The 18900-nt window shown below is 48.7% G+C and overlaps 1 protein-coding gene across 1 annotated transcript in view; it reads left to right on the top strand.

Annotated features, from left to right (window-relative positions):
• Positions 1-10146, top strand: part of CSDC2 (cold shock domain containing C2) — a 66130-nt gene extending 55984 nt beyond the window's left edge. Inside the window, exons 2-3 of the mRNA XM_068255003.1 lie at positions 2440-2562; positions 9351-10146. Of these exons, the coding sequence (XP_068111104.1) occupies positions 2440-2562; positions 9351-9513 (286 nt within the window). The 3' untranslated portion in view covers positions 9514-10146. The remainder of the gene's footprint in view (positions 1-2439; positions 2563-9350) is intronic.
• The last annotated feature ends 8754 nt before the right edge of the window (positions 10147-18900 follow it).

Here is an 18900-nt window from a genome sequence, read left to right on the forward strand (position 1 = left end):
GGAGGTTTGATGAAGGCGTGGCTGTAGGTGTGATGAAGGCATGGTTGGAGGTGTGATGAAGGCGTGGCTGGAGGTGTGATGAAAGCGTGGCTGGAGGTGTGATGAAGGCGTGGCTGGAGGTGTGACAAAGGCATGGTTGGAGGTGTGATGAAGGCATGGCTGGAGGTGTGATGAAAGCGTGGCTGTAGGTTTGATGAAGGTGTGGCTGGAGGTGTGATGAAGGCGTGGCTGGAGGTTTGATGAAGGCATGGCTGTAGGTGTGATGAAGGCGTGGCTGGAGATGTGATGAAAGCTTGGCTGGAGGTGTGATGAAAGCGTGGCTGGTGTGATGAAGGCGTGGCTGGAGGTGTGATGAAGGCGTGGCTGGAGGTGTGATGAAGGCATGGCTGGAGGTGTGATGAAGGCATGGCTAGAGGTGTGATGAAGGCGTGGCTGGAGGTGTGATGAAGGCGTGGCTGGAGGTGTGATGAAGGCGTGGCCTGAGGTGTGATGAAGGCGCGGCTAGAGGTGTGATGAAGGCGCGGCTGGAGGTGTGATGAAAGCGCGGCTGGAGGTGTGATGAAAGCGCGGTTGGAGGTGTGATGAAGGTGTGGCTGGAGATGTGATGAAGGCGTGGCTGTAGGTGTGATGAAGGCGTGGCTGTAGGTGTGATGAAGGTGTGGCTGAAGAAGTGATGAAGGTGTGGCTGGAGGTGTGATGAAGGTGTGGCTGGAGATGTGATAAAGGTGTGGCTGAAGAAGTGATGAAGGCGCGGCTGGAGGTGTGATAAAGGCGCGGCTGGAGGTGTGATGAAGGCGTGGCTGGTGTGATGAAGGTGTGGTTGGAGGTGTGATGAAGGCGTGACTGGAGGTTTGATGAAGGCGTGGCTGGAGATGTGATGAAGGCATGGCTGAAGGTGTGATGAAGGTGTGGCTGGAGATGTGATGAAGGTGTAGCTGGAGGTGTGATGAAGGCGTGGCTGGTGTGATGAAGGCGTGGCTGGAGTTGTGATGAAGTTGTGGCTGGAGATGTGATGAAGGTGTGGCTGAAAAAGTGATGAAGGCGCGGCTGGAGGTGTGATGAAGGCGTGGCTGTAGGTGTGATAAAGGTGTGGCTGGAGATGTGATGAAGGCGTGGCTGGAGATGTGATGAAGATGTGATGAAGGCGTGGCTGGAGGTGTAATGAAGGTGTGGCTGGAGATGTGATGAAGGCGTGGCTGGAGGTGTGATGAAGGCTTGGCTGTAGGTAAGATGAAGGCGTGCCTGGAGGTGTGATGAAGGTGTGGCTATAGGTGTGATAAAGGTGTGGCTGGAGATGTGATGAAGGCGTGGCTGGAGGTGTGATGAAGGCTTGGCTGTAGGTGTGATAAAGGTGTGGCTGGAGATGTGATGAAGGCATGGCTGGAGATGTGATGAAGTTGTGGCTGGAGGGTGTGATAAAGGTGTGGCTGGAGATGTGATGAAGGCATGGTTGGAGATGTGATGAAGGTGTGGCTGAAGGTACGATGAAGGTGTGGCTGGAGATGTGATGAAGGTGTGGCTGAAGAAGTGATGAAGGCGTGGCTGGAGGTGTGATGAAGGCGTGGCAGGAGGTGTAATGAAGGTGTGGCTGGAGGTGTGATGAAGGCGTGGCTAGAGGTGTGATGAAGGCGTGGCTGTAGGTGTGATGAAGGTGTGGCTGGAGATGTGATGAAGGTGTGGCTGAAGGTGTGATGAACGTGTGGCTGGAGATGTGATGAAGGCGTGGCTGGAGGTGTGATGAAGGCATGGCTGGTGTGATGAAGGCGTGGCAGGAGTTGTGATGAAGGTGTGGCTGGAGATGTGATGAAGGTGTGGCTGAAGAAGTGACGAAGGTGTGGCTGGAGGTGTGACGAGGGTGTGGCTGGAGGTGTGATGAAGGTGTGGCTGGAGTTGTGATGAAGGTGTGGCTGGAGATGTGATGAAGGCGTGGCTGGAGGTGTGATGAAGGCGTGGTTGGAGGTGTGATGAAGGCGTGGCTGGAGTTGTGATGAAGGTGTGGCTGGAGATGTGATGAAGGTGTGGCTGAAGAAGTGATGAAGGCGTGGCTGGAGGTGTGATGTGGCTGGAAGTGTGATGAAAGCGTGGCTGGTGTGATGAAGGCGTGGCTGGAGGTGTGATGAAGGCAGGACTGGAGGTGTGATGAAGGTGTGGCTGGAGGTGTGATGAAGGCGTGGCTGGAGGTGTGATGAAGGCGTGGCTGGAGGTGTGATGAAGGCGTGGCTGGAGGAGTGATGAAGGCGTGGTTGGAGGTGTGATGAAGGCGTGGCTGGAGGTGTGATGAAGGTGTGATTCTAAATTTCTATATCAAGGCTTTGTGATGTTATAAATGGACAGTTAGATGTATCATGGGAGGGAGAGTGATGTTTTCCATGCTTCTCATGCGGCTGACGCTCTTTCTGCATCACATTTCACAGAGTAGATGTTTCTGCTTCCTCGTAGCACTGCCCGGGCCTCTGCAGGACCCCTATATAAAGGTATCTGCAAGCAATTCTCCCGCTCCCAGGGACACGGCTTCATCACGCCTGAGACCGGAACAGAAGACATATTTGTCCATATCTCTGAGTAAGTCTTGCCTGCTTAGGCTTCAGTGATTTTTACAGGAATTTTTAAGGTTGTTTCTCCTCTCACAGCAGAATATTCACCTGAAGAAATCACGCTATGTTGCTGATCATTCTTCCTACTCAGAAATTCTCAATTTTGAAGGCATTGTTATTTTATCTGAGAGTCTCTTAAAGTGAATGAGTACCGATTTAAAAAAAAAAGAAAAAAGTCAGATACTCACCTAAGGAGAAGGAAGGCTCGGTCCTAATGAGACTTCCCTCTCCTCTCCCGGTGTCCGGTGGATCCTCCTTTCAAATCCCCCGTCGCGGGGGACCTCGGAAGTCTTCGGGAGCACTCAGGCTCTTGAAGACGGGCCGCTCCATACTGCACACGTGTGATTGCGTCATAGAGGGCACTCGCGCATGCGCAGTATGGAGCAGCCCGTCTTCGGGAGCCCGAGTGCTCCCGAAGACTTCTGAAGTGGCAGTATTTGACCGAACTGGTCGAATACTGTCACGGGGGATCCTGAGCAGGACCGGGCACCGGGAGAGGAGAGGGAAGGCTCATTAGGACTAAGCCTTCCCTCTGCTTAGGTGAGTATCTGACTTTTTTTAATTTAATCGGTACCCATTGGCTTTACAGGTACTGTCCAGGCAGATAAAAAAAAATGACATTTACTTTCCCGGATCATCCTCCAGCCCCTGACAGCCGGCATGTCCCTCGCAGCAGCTCCGCTCTCCCGTTGGCCCGGGGTCCTCGCCAAGTCGTCCTCTACTGCGCCTGCGTGAGCACCAACAATCACTCACATGTGGTGTGTACTGCGCAGGCAAGGGGCTGGAGGAAGCCCCAGGTAAGTAAGTGTCATTTTTTTAATCTGCCTGGATATTCGGATATCGCCCATTGGGGATCAGGACCCCATCCCCCTGGGTGACATCGCTGGGCCAGGCTGCACAGACCTGTGTCAGCTGCATAGATGACAATGCACTGTTCTGCTATGCGGGGGGCGGAGGGACGATGGAGTGGCATGTGCGTGATGTCACGCAGTGGGCGGGGGAACGGCATGCACAATTAATTTGCCAGTCGCTGGAGGTGAGGTATATTCTGGGGGTGGGGTTTGTAGATTCCTAGAGTCTAAGGTGCCAGGACGTCTGTGCTATAGGCTCCTGTGAATGGAGGGCGGAGTCTAGGGTGCCAGGACATCTGTGCTATAGGCTCCTGTGAATGGAGGGCGGAGTCTAGGGTGCCAGGACATCTGTGCTATAGGCTCCTGTGAATGGAGGGCGGAGTCTAGGGTGCCAGGACATCTGTGCTATAGGCTCCTGTGAATGGAGGGCGGAGTCTAGGGTGCCAGGACATCTGTGCTATAGGCTCCTGTGAATGGAGGGCGGAGTCTAAGGTGCCAGGACGTCTGTGCTATAGGCTCCTGTGAATGGAGGGCGGAGTCTAGGGTGCCAGGACATCTGTGCTATAGGCTCCTGTGAATGGAGGGCGGAGTCTAGGGTGCCAGGACATCTGTGCTATAGGCTCCTGTGAATGGAGGGCGGAGTCTAGGGTGCCAGGACATCTGTGCTATAGGCTCCTATGAATGGAGGGCGGAGTCTAGGGTGCCAGGACATCTGTGCTATAGGCTCCTGTGAATGGAGGGCGGAGTCTAGGGTGCCAGGACATCTGTGCTATAGGCTCCTGTGAATGGAGGGCGGAGTCTAGGGTGCCAGGACATCTGTGCTATAGGCTCCTGTGAATGGAGGGCGGAGTCTAGGGTGCCAGGACATCTGTGCTATAGGCTCCTCTGAGGCAAGTCCAGGCCTGAGCTCATGTAAGCCATCCGGGCCAGGTGCCTCATCAGTTTTAATTTATTTAGTCTTGCCTTCACTTCTTCCTGCGTTAAGTATTTAATATTACAGTTAGAAGATTGAGACTCTTCCGCCTCTGTAGTTTGCAACAGTGCTGTTTCCTTTGTGAAGACAGAAGCAAAGAAAGCATTTAATAACTCGGCCTTCCCTTGGTCCTCCACCATTGAGTTCCCACCCTCATCCTTTAGGAGTCCTATACAGTCTACCTTTCTTTTTTTAGCGTTGATGTACTTGTAAAACTTTTTTGGGTTAGATTTGATATCCCTAGCGATTTGTTTTTCAGCTTCAATCTTTGCCTGCCTAATTTCTTTTTTACAATTTTTATTGCACTCCTTACAACAATTTTAAAAGCTTGCCATTTCCCTTCAGTGTCTTCCCCTTGTAGTACATTATCCCAGTTCACCAAACTTAGTGCCTGCCTAATTTGATTGAACTTTGCTTTTCTAAAATTCATAGTTTTAGTGGTCCCGCTGCCCCGTGACCTATCAGTCACCAGATCAAACGTTATCATGTTGTGATCACTATTTCCTAAATGTTCTTGAACCTGCACATTTGATACATTGTGTGGTCTACTAGAAATGATCAGATCCAGTAACGCATTCCCCCTAGTTGGTCAGTCCTGTAGTGTTTCCAGCCTCTATCACAGGGAGGGGAAGACCCTGAGGCCCAGCCTCTATCATAGGGAGGGGCAGACCCTGAGGCCCAGCCACTATCACAAGGAGGGGCAGACCCTGAGGCCCAGCCTCTATCACAGGAACAGCCCCCGAGGACCAGCCTCTATCACAGGGAGGGGCAGACCCTGAGGCCCAGCCACTATCACAAGGAGGGGCAGACCCTGAGGCCCAGCCTCTATCACAGGAACAGCCCCCGAGGACCAGCCTCTATCACAGGGAGGGGCAGACCCTGAGGCCCAGCCACTATCACAAGGAGGGGCAGACCCTGAGGCCCAGCCTCTATCACAGGAACAGCCCCCAAGGACCAGCCTCTATCACAGGGGCAGTCCAGTCCATGAGGCCCAGTCTCTATCACAGGAGCAGACCCTGAGGTCCAGCTTCTATCACAGGAGCAGACCCTGAGGCCCAGCCTCTATCACAGGGGCAGTCCATGAGGCCCAGCCTCTATTACAGGAGCAGACCCTGAGGCCCAGCTTCTATCACAGGAGCAGACCCTCAGGCCCAGCCTCTATCACAGGGTCAGTCCATGAGGCCCGGCCTCTATTACAGGAGCAGACCCTCAGGCCCAGCCTCTATCACAGGGTCAGTCCATGAGGCCCAGCCTCTATTACAGGAGCAGACCCTGGGCGGTTTAAAGTACCATCTGATGTGATGCGTGCCACGTCGTGTTCAATGTCACTCCTACGCTTCGTCCTTCCGGATAGAAGGAGGAAGTGTAGGAGTGACATGAGACGTGACATGGCCGCATCGGTATGTTAACTTCCCCCCTCTCCCGCGGTCACAGCTGTCTCATTTAAATTTCGATTCTACATGCACGTGGCTGTAAAATCAACTCTAACTGGCAATCAGGCCCAGATGTACAGTTGTGTTCAAAATTATTCAACCCAAAACTTTTGTGGTAGTGTTCTGTGGACTGATGAAACAAAATTAGAACGGTTTGGGCCCATGGATCAACGCTATGTTTGGAGGAGGAAGAACAAGGCCTATGAAGAAAAGAACACCTTGCCTACTGTGAAGCATGGCGGGGGGTCAATCATGCTTTGGGGCTGTTTTGCTTCTGCAGGTAGAGGGAGGCTTCAGCGTGTGCAAGGTACCATGAATTCTCTTCAGTACCAGGAGATATTGGAAGAAAATGTGATGCAGTCCGTCACAAACCTGAGGCTTGGGAGACGTTGGACCTTTCAACAGGACAATGATCCCAAGCATTGCATACCTCCAAGTCCACTAGAGCATGGTTGCAGATTAAAGGCTGGAACATTCTGGAGTGGCCATCGCAGTCACCAGACTTAAATCCGATTGAGAACCTCTGGTGGGACAAGAAAGCAGTTGCAGCGCGCAAGCCTAAGAATGTGACTGAACTGGAGGCTTCTGCCCATGAAGAATGGGCTAAGATACCCGTAGATCGCTGCAAGACTCTTGTGGCAAGCTATGCTTCATGTGTAAAAGCTGTTATAACTGGAAAAGGATGTTGTACTAAGTACTAAGAATTAATGTCACTTGGGGGTTGAATAAAATTGATAATGATGTGAGCACAGAAAAGACATTTGTGGTTATTTAATTATAAACATTATGTTATATTTGTCTGACTTACAAGTGTCTATTTGATTTAATTGTAAACAAGATGACTGAAATTATCAAAATCAATGTCACACTGGCCAAAACACTCAGTTTCAATAATTTTGAACACAACTGTACCTCACAGCAGCCTATAGGCACAGATGTCCTGGCACCTTAGACTCCGCCCCCCATGTACCTACAAACCTCCCCGAACTGCACCGCAAGTGTGCTGCTGTCCCAGCACACAGCTTACTTCCTTTGCCTGTCATAGGTAGCTACAGGAGTATCAGTATTAGGTAGCCAGAGGTGCCCCCGAGTGAAGGGAGATCTCGCCAGTGGAATGCTGAGAGCAGGGGGAGTAACCTCTCATTTACATTCTCATCAGGACTCTACATAGGGAAGGAGGAGCTCAGGGAGGGGAGTGAGCCGCCTTTCCATCATCAGGCGCGTGTAGGCATGTGCCTACACTGCCTTATGGTAAATCCAGCCCTACTGACAGTATTTCAGAGAACACCACCAAGGAGGTCCTTGCTTTACGTTTATCTCCTAATACATGAAAATCATTTTTGAGGACCTTCCATCTCCCACTAACTTTGTCATTGGTGCCAATGTGTACCATGACAGCTGGGTCTTCCCCAGCCCCACCCAATAATCTGTCAATTCTTTCCGCTACATACCGAACCCGAGCACCCGGGAGACAATAGACTGTACGGCATTCACGGTTTCTTTGACAGATTACCCTATCTGTGCGCCTAATAATTGAATCCCCTACCACCAGTACCTGTCTAGCCTTAGCTGCACTCCTATTCCCTTTCTCGTTACAGCAGTCTGCCCCTTGGTTGCTAAGGAGCACATCCTGCTGCAGCATTGCTACTCCTGAATCATCCTCCCCAATATTACGCAAACAAGCATACTTATTAGGGAGGGACAACTCGGGACTAGCCTCCCTGCCACTTTTTCCCCTACCCCTTCTAACTGTGACCCAACTAGCGGCTACCTCTGCTTCTTGCTCCGGCTTTACTCCACCCACCTCATCTTCAACGGTTCCATCCAGTGTCTGGATCGTGAGAACCAAGCTCTTCTCCATGTTGTGTATGCGTCTCATTTAGCTCTCTGACTTCAGCCTCTAACTGGGCAACAGGTACACACCCAGGACACACCCTCAATCTGCTGATCATACATGTTGCAGAATGCACACTGTACTGCATTAGTAGCAAAGTGTGGGTGTCTGTGCACCCTCTGGAAAAAAACACAGGAGACAGGGACGGGAGCCCAATACTGTAATATGTCAAACCAATGTTGGATATAAAGGGTAGAAAAAAAACTACTCACAAAGGTGGGTTGCAGTGGGGCAACCGACCACAGGAAGTAGGTGGAGACAACAAACCCGACTCCACTCGGGGTGACCCCTAGGGATCTGGATACGGTCGCTCTCCTTGAAAAAAGAAGGGGGACAGGTTCCCACCGTGGTAACCCACGTGTGTTCTGTCTCAACCCCTTGAGAGGCTCCCTATGCTGACTTTCTCGCTGTAGCTCGGCACTGTTATTTGGCCTGAGGAAGCGAGCTCAGACCCGTGAAACGCGTTGCCTGTGCTATTAATAAAATCCTTTGTTTCATCAAAGATTTTCGTTATTTGAGGTAAGCCACCTCAAAATACCTTGTCAATTTTAAACTGCTTTTAAGTGCTTTTACTTACCACCAGGGCGCCTCTTTCAACCAATTTGTACTGTACTGCATTGTCTAATGCCTGCTTCTAATGCTGGGAATACGCGGTGCGTTTCTGCCGTGCATTTCTGCTCTCCATTGTTTTTGCCGTTCGATTGTAGCTCTCAATTCTTATCTTCCTCTCGTTTTTCTTATCTTTTTCCATTCACTTCTATCAGAAATCGAGCAGCAAAAGAATGGAAAGGGAGATCGGAGATGTCGGAAATTATCGCACCATCTAATCAGCTACAAAACGAAGCGTGTATTCCCAGCATAAGTCTGCTTCTCCTGCTGCTTCTAAGGCCTGCTTTGTGTCACTAGCCCACAAGACATGTCGCTAGCCAACAGGCAATCACGGGTTGCCATAGACATGCTACATTCTCAGCATAGCGAGTCCTGATCATCCATCTCAGTCGAGAACCACCTAGCCAATAAACCAACTAATCGATGAACAGAATAGCTTTATGTCCTACTCAATGTCAGCCAGTTGTTGGGCCGTTTTGGACTTGTCCATATCTCTATCCATCTCTGCATTATAACACTAGATATTTAAACAGAGGCATCAAAAATGATAAAAAAAAATGAATTGCTAAAAACAGTGTAAAGTGGGAGATAGTGGTGGACTTCCCTCCCCCAAAGTAGACACGATTTTGACGATTTCAGTCAACAATTAGCTTTATTCGACTGTTCCACGATGCAATGCATTTAGCAGGTGCAATCCTGCTTCATCAGGCAAATAGGGGAGCTACTAGGAGCCATGAAAACACTTGGCTAAGCACACACTCTAGTTATGTATAACAAGCTCATAATAACCAATAATTGTCACAATGGATTAAAAACCATTGGCTGATCCAGTCAGTTTGTTGGGATAGTTGGTAGGACTGTAGAAAAAGGGAAATGTATCTGTTAGGAGCTCTTGGTTTCCCCCTTTGTTTCCATGCCTGCATTCTGTTTATAGATGATGAATTTTGTTCCTTTCTTCCACACGATGTATATTAACGTGATTTCATTGTATTCCAGCATCGAGGGTGAATATGTACCAGTGGAAGGCGATGAAGTAACATACAAGATGTGCCCAATTCCACCCAAGAATCAGAAATTCCAAGCTGTGGAGGTCATCCTCACCCACCTGTCTCCTCACACAAAGCACGAGACGTGGTCAGGACAGATCATCAGCTCTTAGACTTTTCTCACCTTCCACGAGTGGTGAGGACCCACATGAGACATACAACTGTCTACACCAACATTGAGGATGGAGAGGCTGAGCTGGTCGGGACTGGGTGACACAACGTGACCGATTTATGTTGTCCCTACATGTGGAGTCAATTGTTAGGTGTGCCACTTCTTCTGAGCTTGGTGGTGAGCACGGTGTCAGCAGTGGACATTGGGGAAGGGTGTGTCCATCTCTTCTCGTGTGATCTTCACTCGTCTTTATTCAGACAAATGTACAGAGTATTCATACCTTCCTCCATCCTTCTTCATCCCACAAGTTCTCAATGAAAGTAGCTCCATTTCTATATTTGTATCACTAAATCTTGTTGTTGCATTGCTATTTGTCCCGCATTGTTATCCCATGAATCCTACAGGCTGAATTTAGTGAGGATCGAGGAAGAAGAGAAAGCTGGAGGTCCAACAGACTTGGACAGGATTATTACAAAGATGCTATTCGTAGGCAGTAGTAGGTGTTGGGTCATATCAGAGATCATTGGTTACTCAGTTGAAAGTTGTGTGACTTGGGCGGACTACAATAAATTTAGTCTGTCTCAAACATATGAAAACCAACAATGTTATTCACAATAAAGTCATAAAAACTTTTCACTCTGGATATTTTATCTCCTGTGTACATCAAATAGTACCCATAAAAACTCATTACATTGATATGGTATGATGTCACCACCGCAATCCATGCACAACCAGCAGCTCTCATGTACGGCTTTATCCATGCCGGTGTGTACAACCGGCGGGCTCTCACATAGGACACCGATCCATGCACTATCTATGCCCGGTGTGCACACCCAGCAGGCTCTCACATAGGACACCGATACATGCACTATCTATGCCTGGCATGCACAACCAACGGGCTCTCACATAGGACACCGATCCATGCACTATCTATGCCTGGCGTGCACAACCAGCGGGCTCTCACATAGGACACCGATCCATGCACTATCTATGCCTGGTGTGCACAACCAGCGGGCTCTCACATAGGACACCGATCCATGCACTATCTATGCCTGGCGTGTACAACCAGCGGGCTCTCACATAGGACACCAATCCATGCACTATCTATGCCTGGTGTGTACAACCAGCGGGCTCTCACATAGGACACCGATCCATGCACTATCTATGCCTGGCATGCACAACCAGCGGGCTCTCACATAGGACACCGATCCATGCACTATCTATGCCTGGCGTGCACAACCAGCGGGCTCTCACATAGGACACCGATCCATGCACTATCTATGCCTGGTGTGTACAACCAGCGGGCTCTCACATAGGACACCGATCCATGCACTATCTATGCCGGGCGTGCACAACCAGCGGCTCTCGTGTGGAGACTGGTAAAGGGCTTTCACGTTTCATCTTTAGTTAAATGACACCAGGAAGGAACCTTAATGTTTCTGGTTTAGTAAGCGGAGACTGGTAAGGAACCTTCACGTTCCCAGTTTAATATGCTAAAACTGATAAGGAACCTTCACATTTCAGATTTAGTTAGCGGAGACTGGTAAGAAACCTTCACATTTCTGGTTTAGTACGCTGGGAACGGAAAGGAGCCTTCATGTTTCTGGTTTAGTATGGGTAGACTGGTAAGGAACCTTCACGTTTCTGGTTTAGTATGTGGAGATTGGTAAGGAACCCTCACGTTTCTGGTTTAGTATGGGGAGACTGGTAAGGAACCCTCACGTTTCTGGTTTAGTATGGGGAGACTGGTAAGGAGCCTTCACGTTTCTGGTTTAGTATGGGGAGACAGGTAAGGAACCTTCACGTTTCTGGTTTAGTATGGGGAGACTGGTAAGGAACCTTCACGTTTCTGGTTTAGTATGGGGAGACTGGTAAGGAGCCTTCACGTTTCTGGTTTAGTATGTGGAGACTGGTAAGGAACCCTCACGTTTCTGGTTTAGTATGGGGAGACTGGTAAGGAACCCTCACGTTTCTGGTTTAGTATGGGTAGACTGGTAAGGAACCTTCAGGTTTCTGGTTTAGTATGGGGAGACTGGTAAGGAACCTTCATGTTTCTGGTTTAGTGCGCTGGGAACGGAAAGGAGCCTTCACGTTTCTGGTTTAGTATGGGGAGACTGGTAAGGAACCTTCACGTTTCTGGTTTAGTATGGGGAGACTGGTAAGGAGCCTTCACGTTTCTGGTTTAGTATGTGGAGACTGGTAAGGAACCCTCACGTTTCTGGTTTAGTATGGGGAGACTGGTAAGGAACCCTCACGTTTCTGGTTTAGTATGGGGAGACTGGTAAGGAGCCTTCACGTTTCTGGTTTAGTATGGGGAGACAGGTAAGGAACCTTCACGTTTCTGGTTTAGTATGGGGAGACTGGTAAGGAACCTTCACGTTTCTGGTTTAGTATGGGGAGACTGGTAAGGAGCCTTCACGTTTCTGGTTTAGTATGTGGAGACTGGTAAGGAACCCTCACGTTTCTGGTTTAGTATGGGGAGACTGGTAAGGAACCCTCACGTTTCTGGTTTAGTATGGGTAGACTGGTAAGGAACCTTCAGGTTTCTGGTTTAGTATGGGGAGACTGGTAAGGAACCTTCATGTTTCTGGTTTAGTGCGCTGGGAACGGAAAGGAGCCTTCACGTTTCTGGTTTAGTATGGGGAGACTGGTAAGGAACCTTCACGTTTCTGGTTTAGTATGGGGAGACTGGTAAGGAGCCTTCACGTTTCTGGTTTAGTATGGGGAGACAGGTAAGGAGCCTTCACGTTTCTGGTTTAGTATGGGGAGACAGGTAAGGAGCCTTCACGTTTCTGGTTTAGTATGGGGAGACTGGTAAGGAGCCTTCATGTTTCTGGTTTAGTATGGGGAGACAGGTAAGGAGCCTTCACGTTTCTGGTTTAGTATGCGGAGACAGGTAAGGAACCTTCATGTTTCTGGTTTAGTATGGGGAGACTGGTAAGGAACCTTCATGTTTCTGGTTTAGTATGGGGAGACTGGTAAGGAGCCCTCACGTTTCTGGTTTAGTATGGGGAGACAGGTAAGGAGCCTTCACGTTTCTGGTTTAGTATGGGGAGACTGGTAAGGAACCTTCACGTTTCTGGTTTAGTATGGGGAGACTGGTAAGGAACCTTCACGTTTCTGGTTTAGTATGGGAAGACTGGTAAGGAGCCTTCACGTTTCTGGTTTAGTATGGGGAGACTGGTAAGGAACCTTCATGTTTCTGGTTTAGTATGGGGAGACTGGTAAGGAGCCTTCACGTTTCTGGTTTAGTATGGGGAGACTGTTAAGGAACCTTCATGTTTCTGGTTTAGTATGGGGAGACAGGTAAGGAGCCTTCACGTTTCTGGTTTAGTATGGGGAGACTGGTAAGGAACCTTCATGTTTCTGGTTTAGTATGGGGAGACTGGTAAGGAGCCTTCACGTTTCTGGTTTAGTATGGAGAGACTGGTAAGGAACCTTTACATTTCTGGTTTAGTATGGGGAGACTGGTAAGGAGCCTTCACATTTCTGGTTTAGTATGGGGAGACTGGTAAGGAGCCTTCACGTTTCTGGTTTAGTATGCAGAGATAGGTAAGGAGCCATCACATTTCTGGTTTAGTATGTGGAGACTGGTAAGGAACCTTCACGTTTCTGGTTTAGTATGGGGAGACTGGTAAGAAGCCTTCATGTTTCTGGTTTAGTATGGGGAGACTGGTAAGGAACCCTCACGTTTCTGGTTTAGTATGGGGAGACTGGTAAGGAGCCTTCATGTTTCTGGTTTAGTATGGGGAGACTGGTAAGGAGCCCTCACGTTTCTGGTTTAGTATGGGGAGACAGGTAAGGAGCCTTCACGTTTCTGGTTTAGTATGGGGAGACTGGTAAGGAACCTTCATGTTTCTGGTTTAGTATGGGGAGACTGGTAAGGAGCCTTCACGTTTCTGGTTTAGTATGGGGAGACTGGTAAGGAACCTTCATGTTTCTGGTTTAGTATGGGGAGACAGGTAAGGAGCCTTCACGTTTCTGGTTTAGTATGGGGAGACTGGTAAGGAACCTTCATGTTTCTGGTTTAGTATGGGGAGACTGGTAAGGAGCCTTCACGTTTCTGGTTTAGTATGGAGAGACTGGTAAGGAACCTTTACATTTCTGGTTTAGTATGGGGAGACTGGTAAGGAGCCTTCACATTTCTGGTTTAGTATGGGGAGACTGGTAAGGAGCCTTCACGTTTCTGGTTTAGTATGCAGAGATAGGTAAGGAGCCATCACGTTTCTGGTTTAGTATGTGGAGACTGGTAAGGAACCTTCACGTTTCTGGTTTAGTATGGGGAGACTGGTAAGAAGCCTTCATGTTTCTGGTTTAGTATGGGGAGACTGGTAAGGAACCTTTACATTTCTGGTTTAGTATGTGGAGATTGGTAAGGAACCTTCATGTTTCTGGTTTAGTATGGGGAGACCGGTAAGGAACCTTCATGTTTCTGGTTTAGTATGGGGAGATTGGTAAGGAGCCTTCACGTTTCTGGTTTAGTATGGAGAGACTGGTAAGGAACCTTCACGTTTCTGGTTTAGTATGGGGAGACTGGTAAGGAACCTTCACGTTTCTGGTTTAGTATGGGGAGACTGGTAAGGAGCCTTCACGTTTCTGGTTTAGTGCGCTGGGAACGGAAAGGAGCCTTCACGTTTCTGGTTTAGTTTGGGGAGACTGGTAAGGAACCTTCACGTTTCTGGTTTAGTATGTGAAGACTGGTAAGGAACCCTCACGTTTCTGGTTTAGTATGGGGAGACTGGTAAGGAACCTTCACGTTTCTGGTTTAGTATGGGGAGACTGGTAAGGAACCCTCACGTTTCTGGTTTAGTATGTGGAGACTGGTAAGGAGCCTTCACGTTTCTGGTTTAGTATGGGGAGACTGGTAAGGAACCCTAACGTTTCTGGTTTGGTATGGGGAGACTGGTAAGGAACCTTCACGTTTCTGGTTTAGTATGTGGAGACTGGTAAGGGACCTTCACGTTTCTGGTTTAGTATGGGGAGACCGGTAAAGGAACCTTCACGTTTCTGGTTTAGTATGTGGAGACTGGTAAGGAGCCTTCACGTTTCTGGTTTAGTATGGGGAGACTGGTAAGGAGCCTTCACGTTGCTGGTTTAGTATGCGGAGACTGGTAAGGAGCCATCACGTTTCTGGTTTAGTATGGGGAGACTGGTAAGTAACCCTCACGTTTCTGGTTTAGTATGGGGAGACTGGTAAGGAGCCTTCACGTTTCTGGTTTAGTATGGGGAGACTGGTAAGGAACCCTCACGTTTCTGGTTTAGTATGGGGAGACTGGTAAGGAGCCTTCACGTTTCTGGTTTAGTATGGAGAGACTGGTAAGGAACCCTCACGTTTCTGGTTTAGTATGGGGAGACTGGTAAGGAGCCTTCACGTTTCTGGTTTAGTATGCGGAGACTGGTAAGGAGCCTTCATGTTTCTGGTTTAGTATGTGGAGACTGGTAAGGAACCTTCACGTTTCTGGTTTAGTATGGGGAGACTGGTAAGGAACCTTCACGTTTCTGGTTTAGTATGGGGAGACTGGTAAGGAACCTTCACGTTTCTGGTTTAGTATGGGGAGACTGGTAAGGAGCCTTCACGTTTCTGGTTTAGTATGTGGAGACTGGTAAGGAGCCTTCACGTTTCTGGTTTAGTATGGGGAGACTGGTAAGGAGCCTTCATGTTTCTGGTTTAGTATGGGGAGACTGGTAAGGCGCCTTCACGTTTCTGGTTTAGTATGGGGAGACAGGTAAGGAGCCTTCACGTTTCTGGTTTAGTATGGGGAGACTGGTAAGGAGCCTTCATGTTTCTGGTTTAGTATGGGGAGACTGGTAAGGAGCCTTCACGTTTCTGGTTTAGTATGGAGAGACTGGTAAGGAACCTTTACATTTCTGGTTTAGTATGGGGAGACTGGTAAGGAGCCTTCACATTTCTGGTTTAGTATGGGGAGACTGGTAAGGAGCCTTCACGTTTCTGGTTTAGTATGCAGAGATAGGTAAGGAGCCATCACGTTTCTGGTTTAGTATGGGGAGATTGGTAAGGAGCCTTCACGTTTCTGGTTTAGTATGGAGAGACTGGTAAGGAACCCTCACGTTTCTGGTTTAGTATGGGGAGACTGGTAAGGAACCTTCACGTTTCTGGTTTAGTATGGGGAGATTGGTAAGGAGCCTTCATGTTTCTGGTTTAGTATGGGGAGACTGGTAAGGAACCCTCACGTTTCTGGTTTAGTATGGGGAGACTGGTAAGGAACCTTCACGTTTCTGGTTTAGTATGTGGAGACTGGTAAGGAACCCTCACGTTTCTGGTTTAGTATGGGGAGACTGGTAAGGAACCCTCACGTTTCTGGTTTAGTATGGGGAGACTGGTAAGGAACCTTCACGTTTCTGGTTTAGTATGGGGAGACTGGTAAGGAACCCTCACGTTTCTGGTTTAGTATGGGGAGACTGGTAAGGAACCTTCACGTTTCTGGTTTAGTATGCGGAGACTGGTAAGGAGCCTTCACGTTTCTGGTTTAGTATGGGGAGACTGGTAAGGAACCCTCACGTTTCTGGTTTAGTATGGGGAGACTGGTAAGGAACCTTCACGTTTCTGGTTTAGTATGTGGAGACTGGTAAGGGACCTTCACGTTTCTGGTTTAGTATGGGGAGACCGGTAAAGGAACCTTCACGTTTCTGGTTTAGTATGTGGAGACTGGTAAGGAGCCTTCACGTTTCTGGTTTAGTATGGGGAGACTGGTAAGGAGCCTTCACGTTTCTGGTTTAGTATGCGGAGACTGGTAAGGGACCTTCACGTTTCTGGTTTAGTATGGGGAGACCGGTAAAGGAACCTTCACGTTTCTGGTTTAGTATGGGGAGACTGGTAAGGAACCTTCACGTTTCTGGTTTAGTATGGGGAGACTGGTACGGAATCTTCACGTTTCTGGTTTAGTATGGGGAGACTGGTAAGGAGCCTTCATGTTTCTGGTTTAGTATGGGGAGACTGGTAAGGAACCTTCACGTTTCTGGTTTAGTATGGGGAGATTGGTAAGAAGCCTTCATGTTTCTGGTTTAGTATGGGGAAACTGGTAAGGAGCCTTCATGTTTCTGGTTTAGTATGGAGAGACTGGTAAGGAACCCTCACGTTTCTGGTTTAGTATGGGGAGACTGGTAAGGAGCCTTCACGTTGCTGGTTTAGTATGGGGAGACAGGTAAGGAGCCTTCACGTTTCTGGTTTAGTATGGGAAGACCGGTAAGGGACCTTCACGTTTCTGGTTTAGTATGCGGAGACTGGTAAGGAGCCATCACGTTTCTGGTTTAGTATGGGGAGACTGGTAAGGAACCCTCACGTTTCTGGTTTAGTATGGGGAGACTGGTAAGGAGCCTTCACGTTTCTGGTTTAGTATGGGGAGACTGGTAAGGAACCCTCACGTTTCTGGTTTAGTATGGGGAGACTGGTAAGGAGCCTTCACGTTTCTGGTTTAGTATGGAGAGACTGGTAAGGAACCCTCACGTTTCTGGTTTAGTATGGGGAGACTGGTAAGGAGCCTTCACGTTTCTGGTTTAGTATGCGGAGACTGGTAAGGAGCCTTCATGTTTCTGGTTTAGTATGTGGAGACTGGTAAGGAACCTTCACGTTTCTGGTTTAGTATGGGGAGACTGGTAAGGAACCTTCACGTTTCTGGTTTAGTATGGGGAGACTGGTAAGGAACCTTCACGTTTCTGGTTTAGTATGGGGAGACTGGTAAGGAGCCTTCACGTTTCTGGTTTAGTATGTCGAGACTGGTAAGGAGCCTTCACGTTTCTGGTTTAGTATGGGGAGACTGGTAAGGAGCCTTCACGTTTCTGGTTTAGTATGTGGAGACTGGTAAGGAGCCTTCACGTTTCTGGTTTAGTATGGGGAGACTGGTAAGGAGCCTTCACGTTTCTGGTTTAGTATGGGGAGACTGGTAAGGAGCCTTCATGTTTCTGGTTTGGTATGGGGAGACTGGTAAGGCGCCTTCACGTTTCTGGTTTAGTATGGGGAGACAGGTAAGGAGCCTTCACGTTTCTGGTTTAGTATGGGGAGACTGGTAAGGAGCCTTCATGTTTCTGGTTTAGTATGGGGAGACTGGTAAGGAACCTTCACGTTTCTGGTTTAGTATGTGGAGACTGGTAAGGAACCCTCACGTTTCTGGTTTAGTATGGGGAGACTGGTAAGGAGCCTTCACGTTTCTGGTTTAGTATGGGGAGACAGGTAAGGAGCCTTCACGTTTCTGGTTTAGTATGGGGAGACTGGTAAGGAGCCTTCATGTTTCTGGTTTAGTATGGGGAGACTGGTAAGGAACCTTCACGTTTCTGGTTTAGTATGTGGAGACTGGTAAGGAACCCTCACGTTTCTGGTTTAGTATGGGGAGACTGGTAAGGAGCCATCACGTTTCTGGTTTAGTATGCGGAGACTGGTAAGGAACCTTCACGTTTCTGGTTTAGTATGTGGAGACTGGTAAGGAACCCTCACGTTTCTGGTTTAGTATGGGGAGACTGGTAAGGAACCTTCACGTTTCTGGTTTAGTATGGGGAGACTGGTAAGGAACCTTCACGTTTCTGGTTTAGTATGGGGAGACTGGTAAGGAGCCTTCACGTTTCTGGTTTAGTATGGGGAGACTGGTAAGGAACCTTCATGTTTCTGGTTTAGTATGGGGAGACTGGTAAGGAGCCTTCACGTTTCTGGTTTAGTATGGGGAGACTGGTAAGGAGCCTTCACGTTTCTGGTTTAGTATGTGGAGACTGGTAAGGAGCCTTCACGTTTCTGGTTTAGTATGGGGAGACTGGTAAGGAGCCTTCACGTTTCTGGTTTAGTATGTGGAGACTGGTAAGGAGCCTTCACGTTTCTGGTTTAGTATGGAGAGACTGGTAAGGAACCTTTACATTTCTGGTTTAGTATGGGGAGACTGGTAAGGAGCCTTCACATTTCTGGTTTAGTATGGGGAGACTGGTAAGGAGCCTTCACGTTTCTGGTTTAGTATGCAGAGATAGGTAAGGAGCCATCACATTTCTGGTTTAGTATGTGGAGACTGGTAAGGAACCTTCACGTTTCTGGTTTAGTATGGGGAGACTGGTAAGAAGCCTTCATGTTTCTGGTTTAGTATGGGGAGACTGGTAAGGAACCCTCACGTTTCTGGTTTAGTATGGGGAGACTGGTAAGGAGCCTTCATGTTTCTGGTTTAGTATGGGGAGACTGGTAAGGAGCCCTCACGTTTCTGGTTTAGTATGGGGAGACAGGTAAGGAGCCTTCACGTTTCTGGTTTAGTATGGGGAGACTGGTAAGGAACCTTCATGTTTCTGGTTTAGTATGGGGAGACTGGTAAGGAGCCTTCACGTTTCTGGTTTAGTATGGGGAGACTGGTAAGGAACCTTCATGTTTCTGGTTTAGTATGGGGAGACAGGTAAGGAGCCT

The sequence above is a fragment of the Hyperolius riggenbachi genome, chromosome 9 (genome assembly GCF_040937935.1).
Source record: "Hyperolius riggenbachi isolate aHypRig1 chromosome 9, aHypRig1.pri, whole genome shotgun sequence".
NCBI lineage: Eukaryota > Metazoa > Chordata > Amphibia > Anura > Hyperoliidae > Hyperolius > Hyperolius riggenbachi.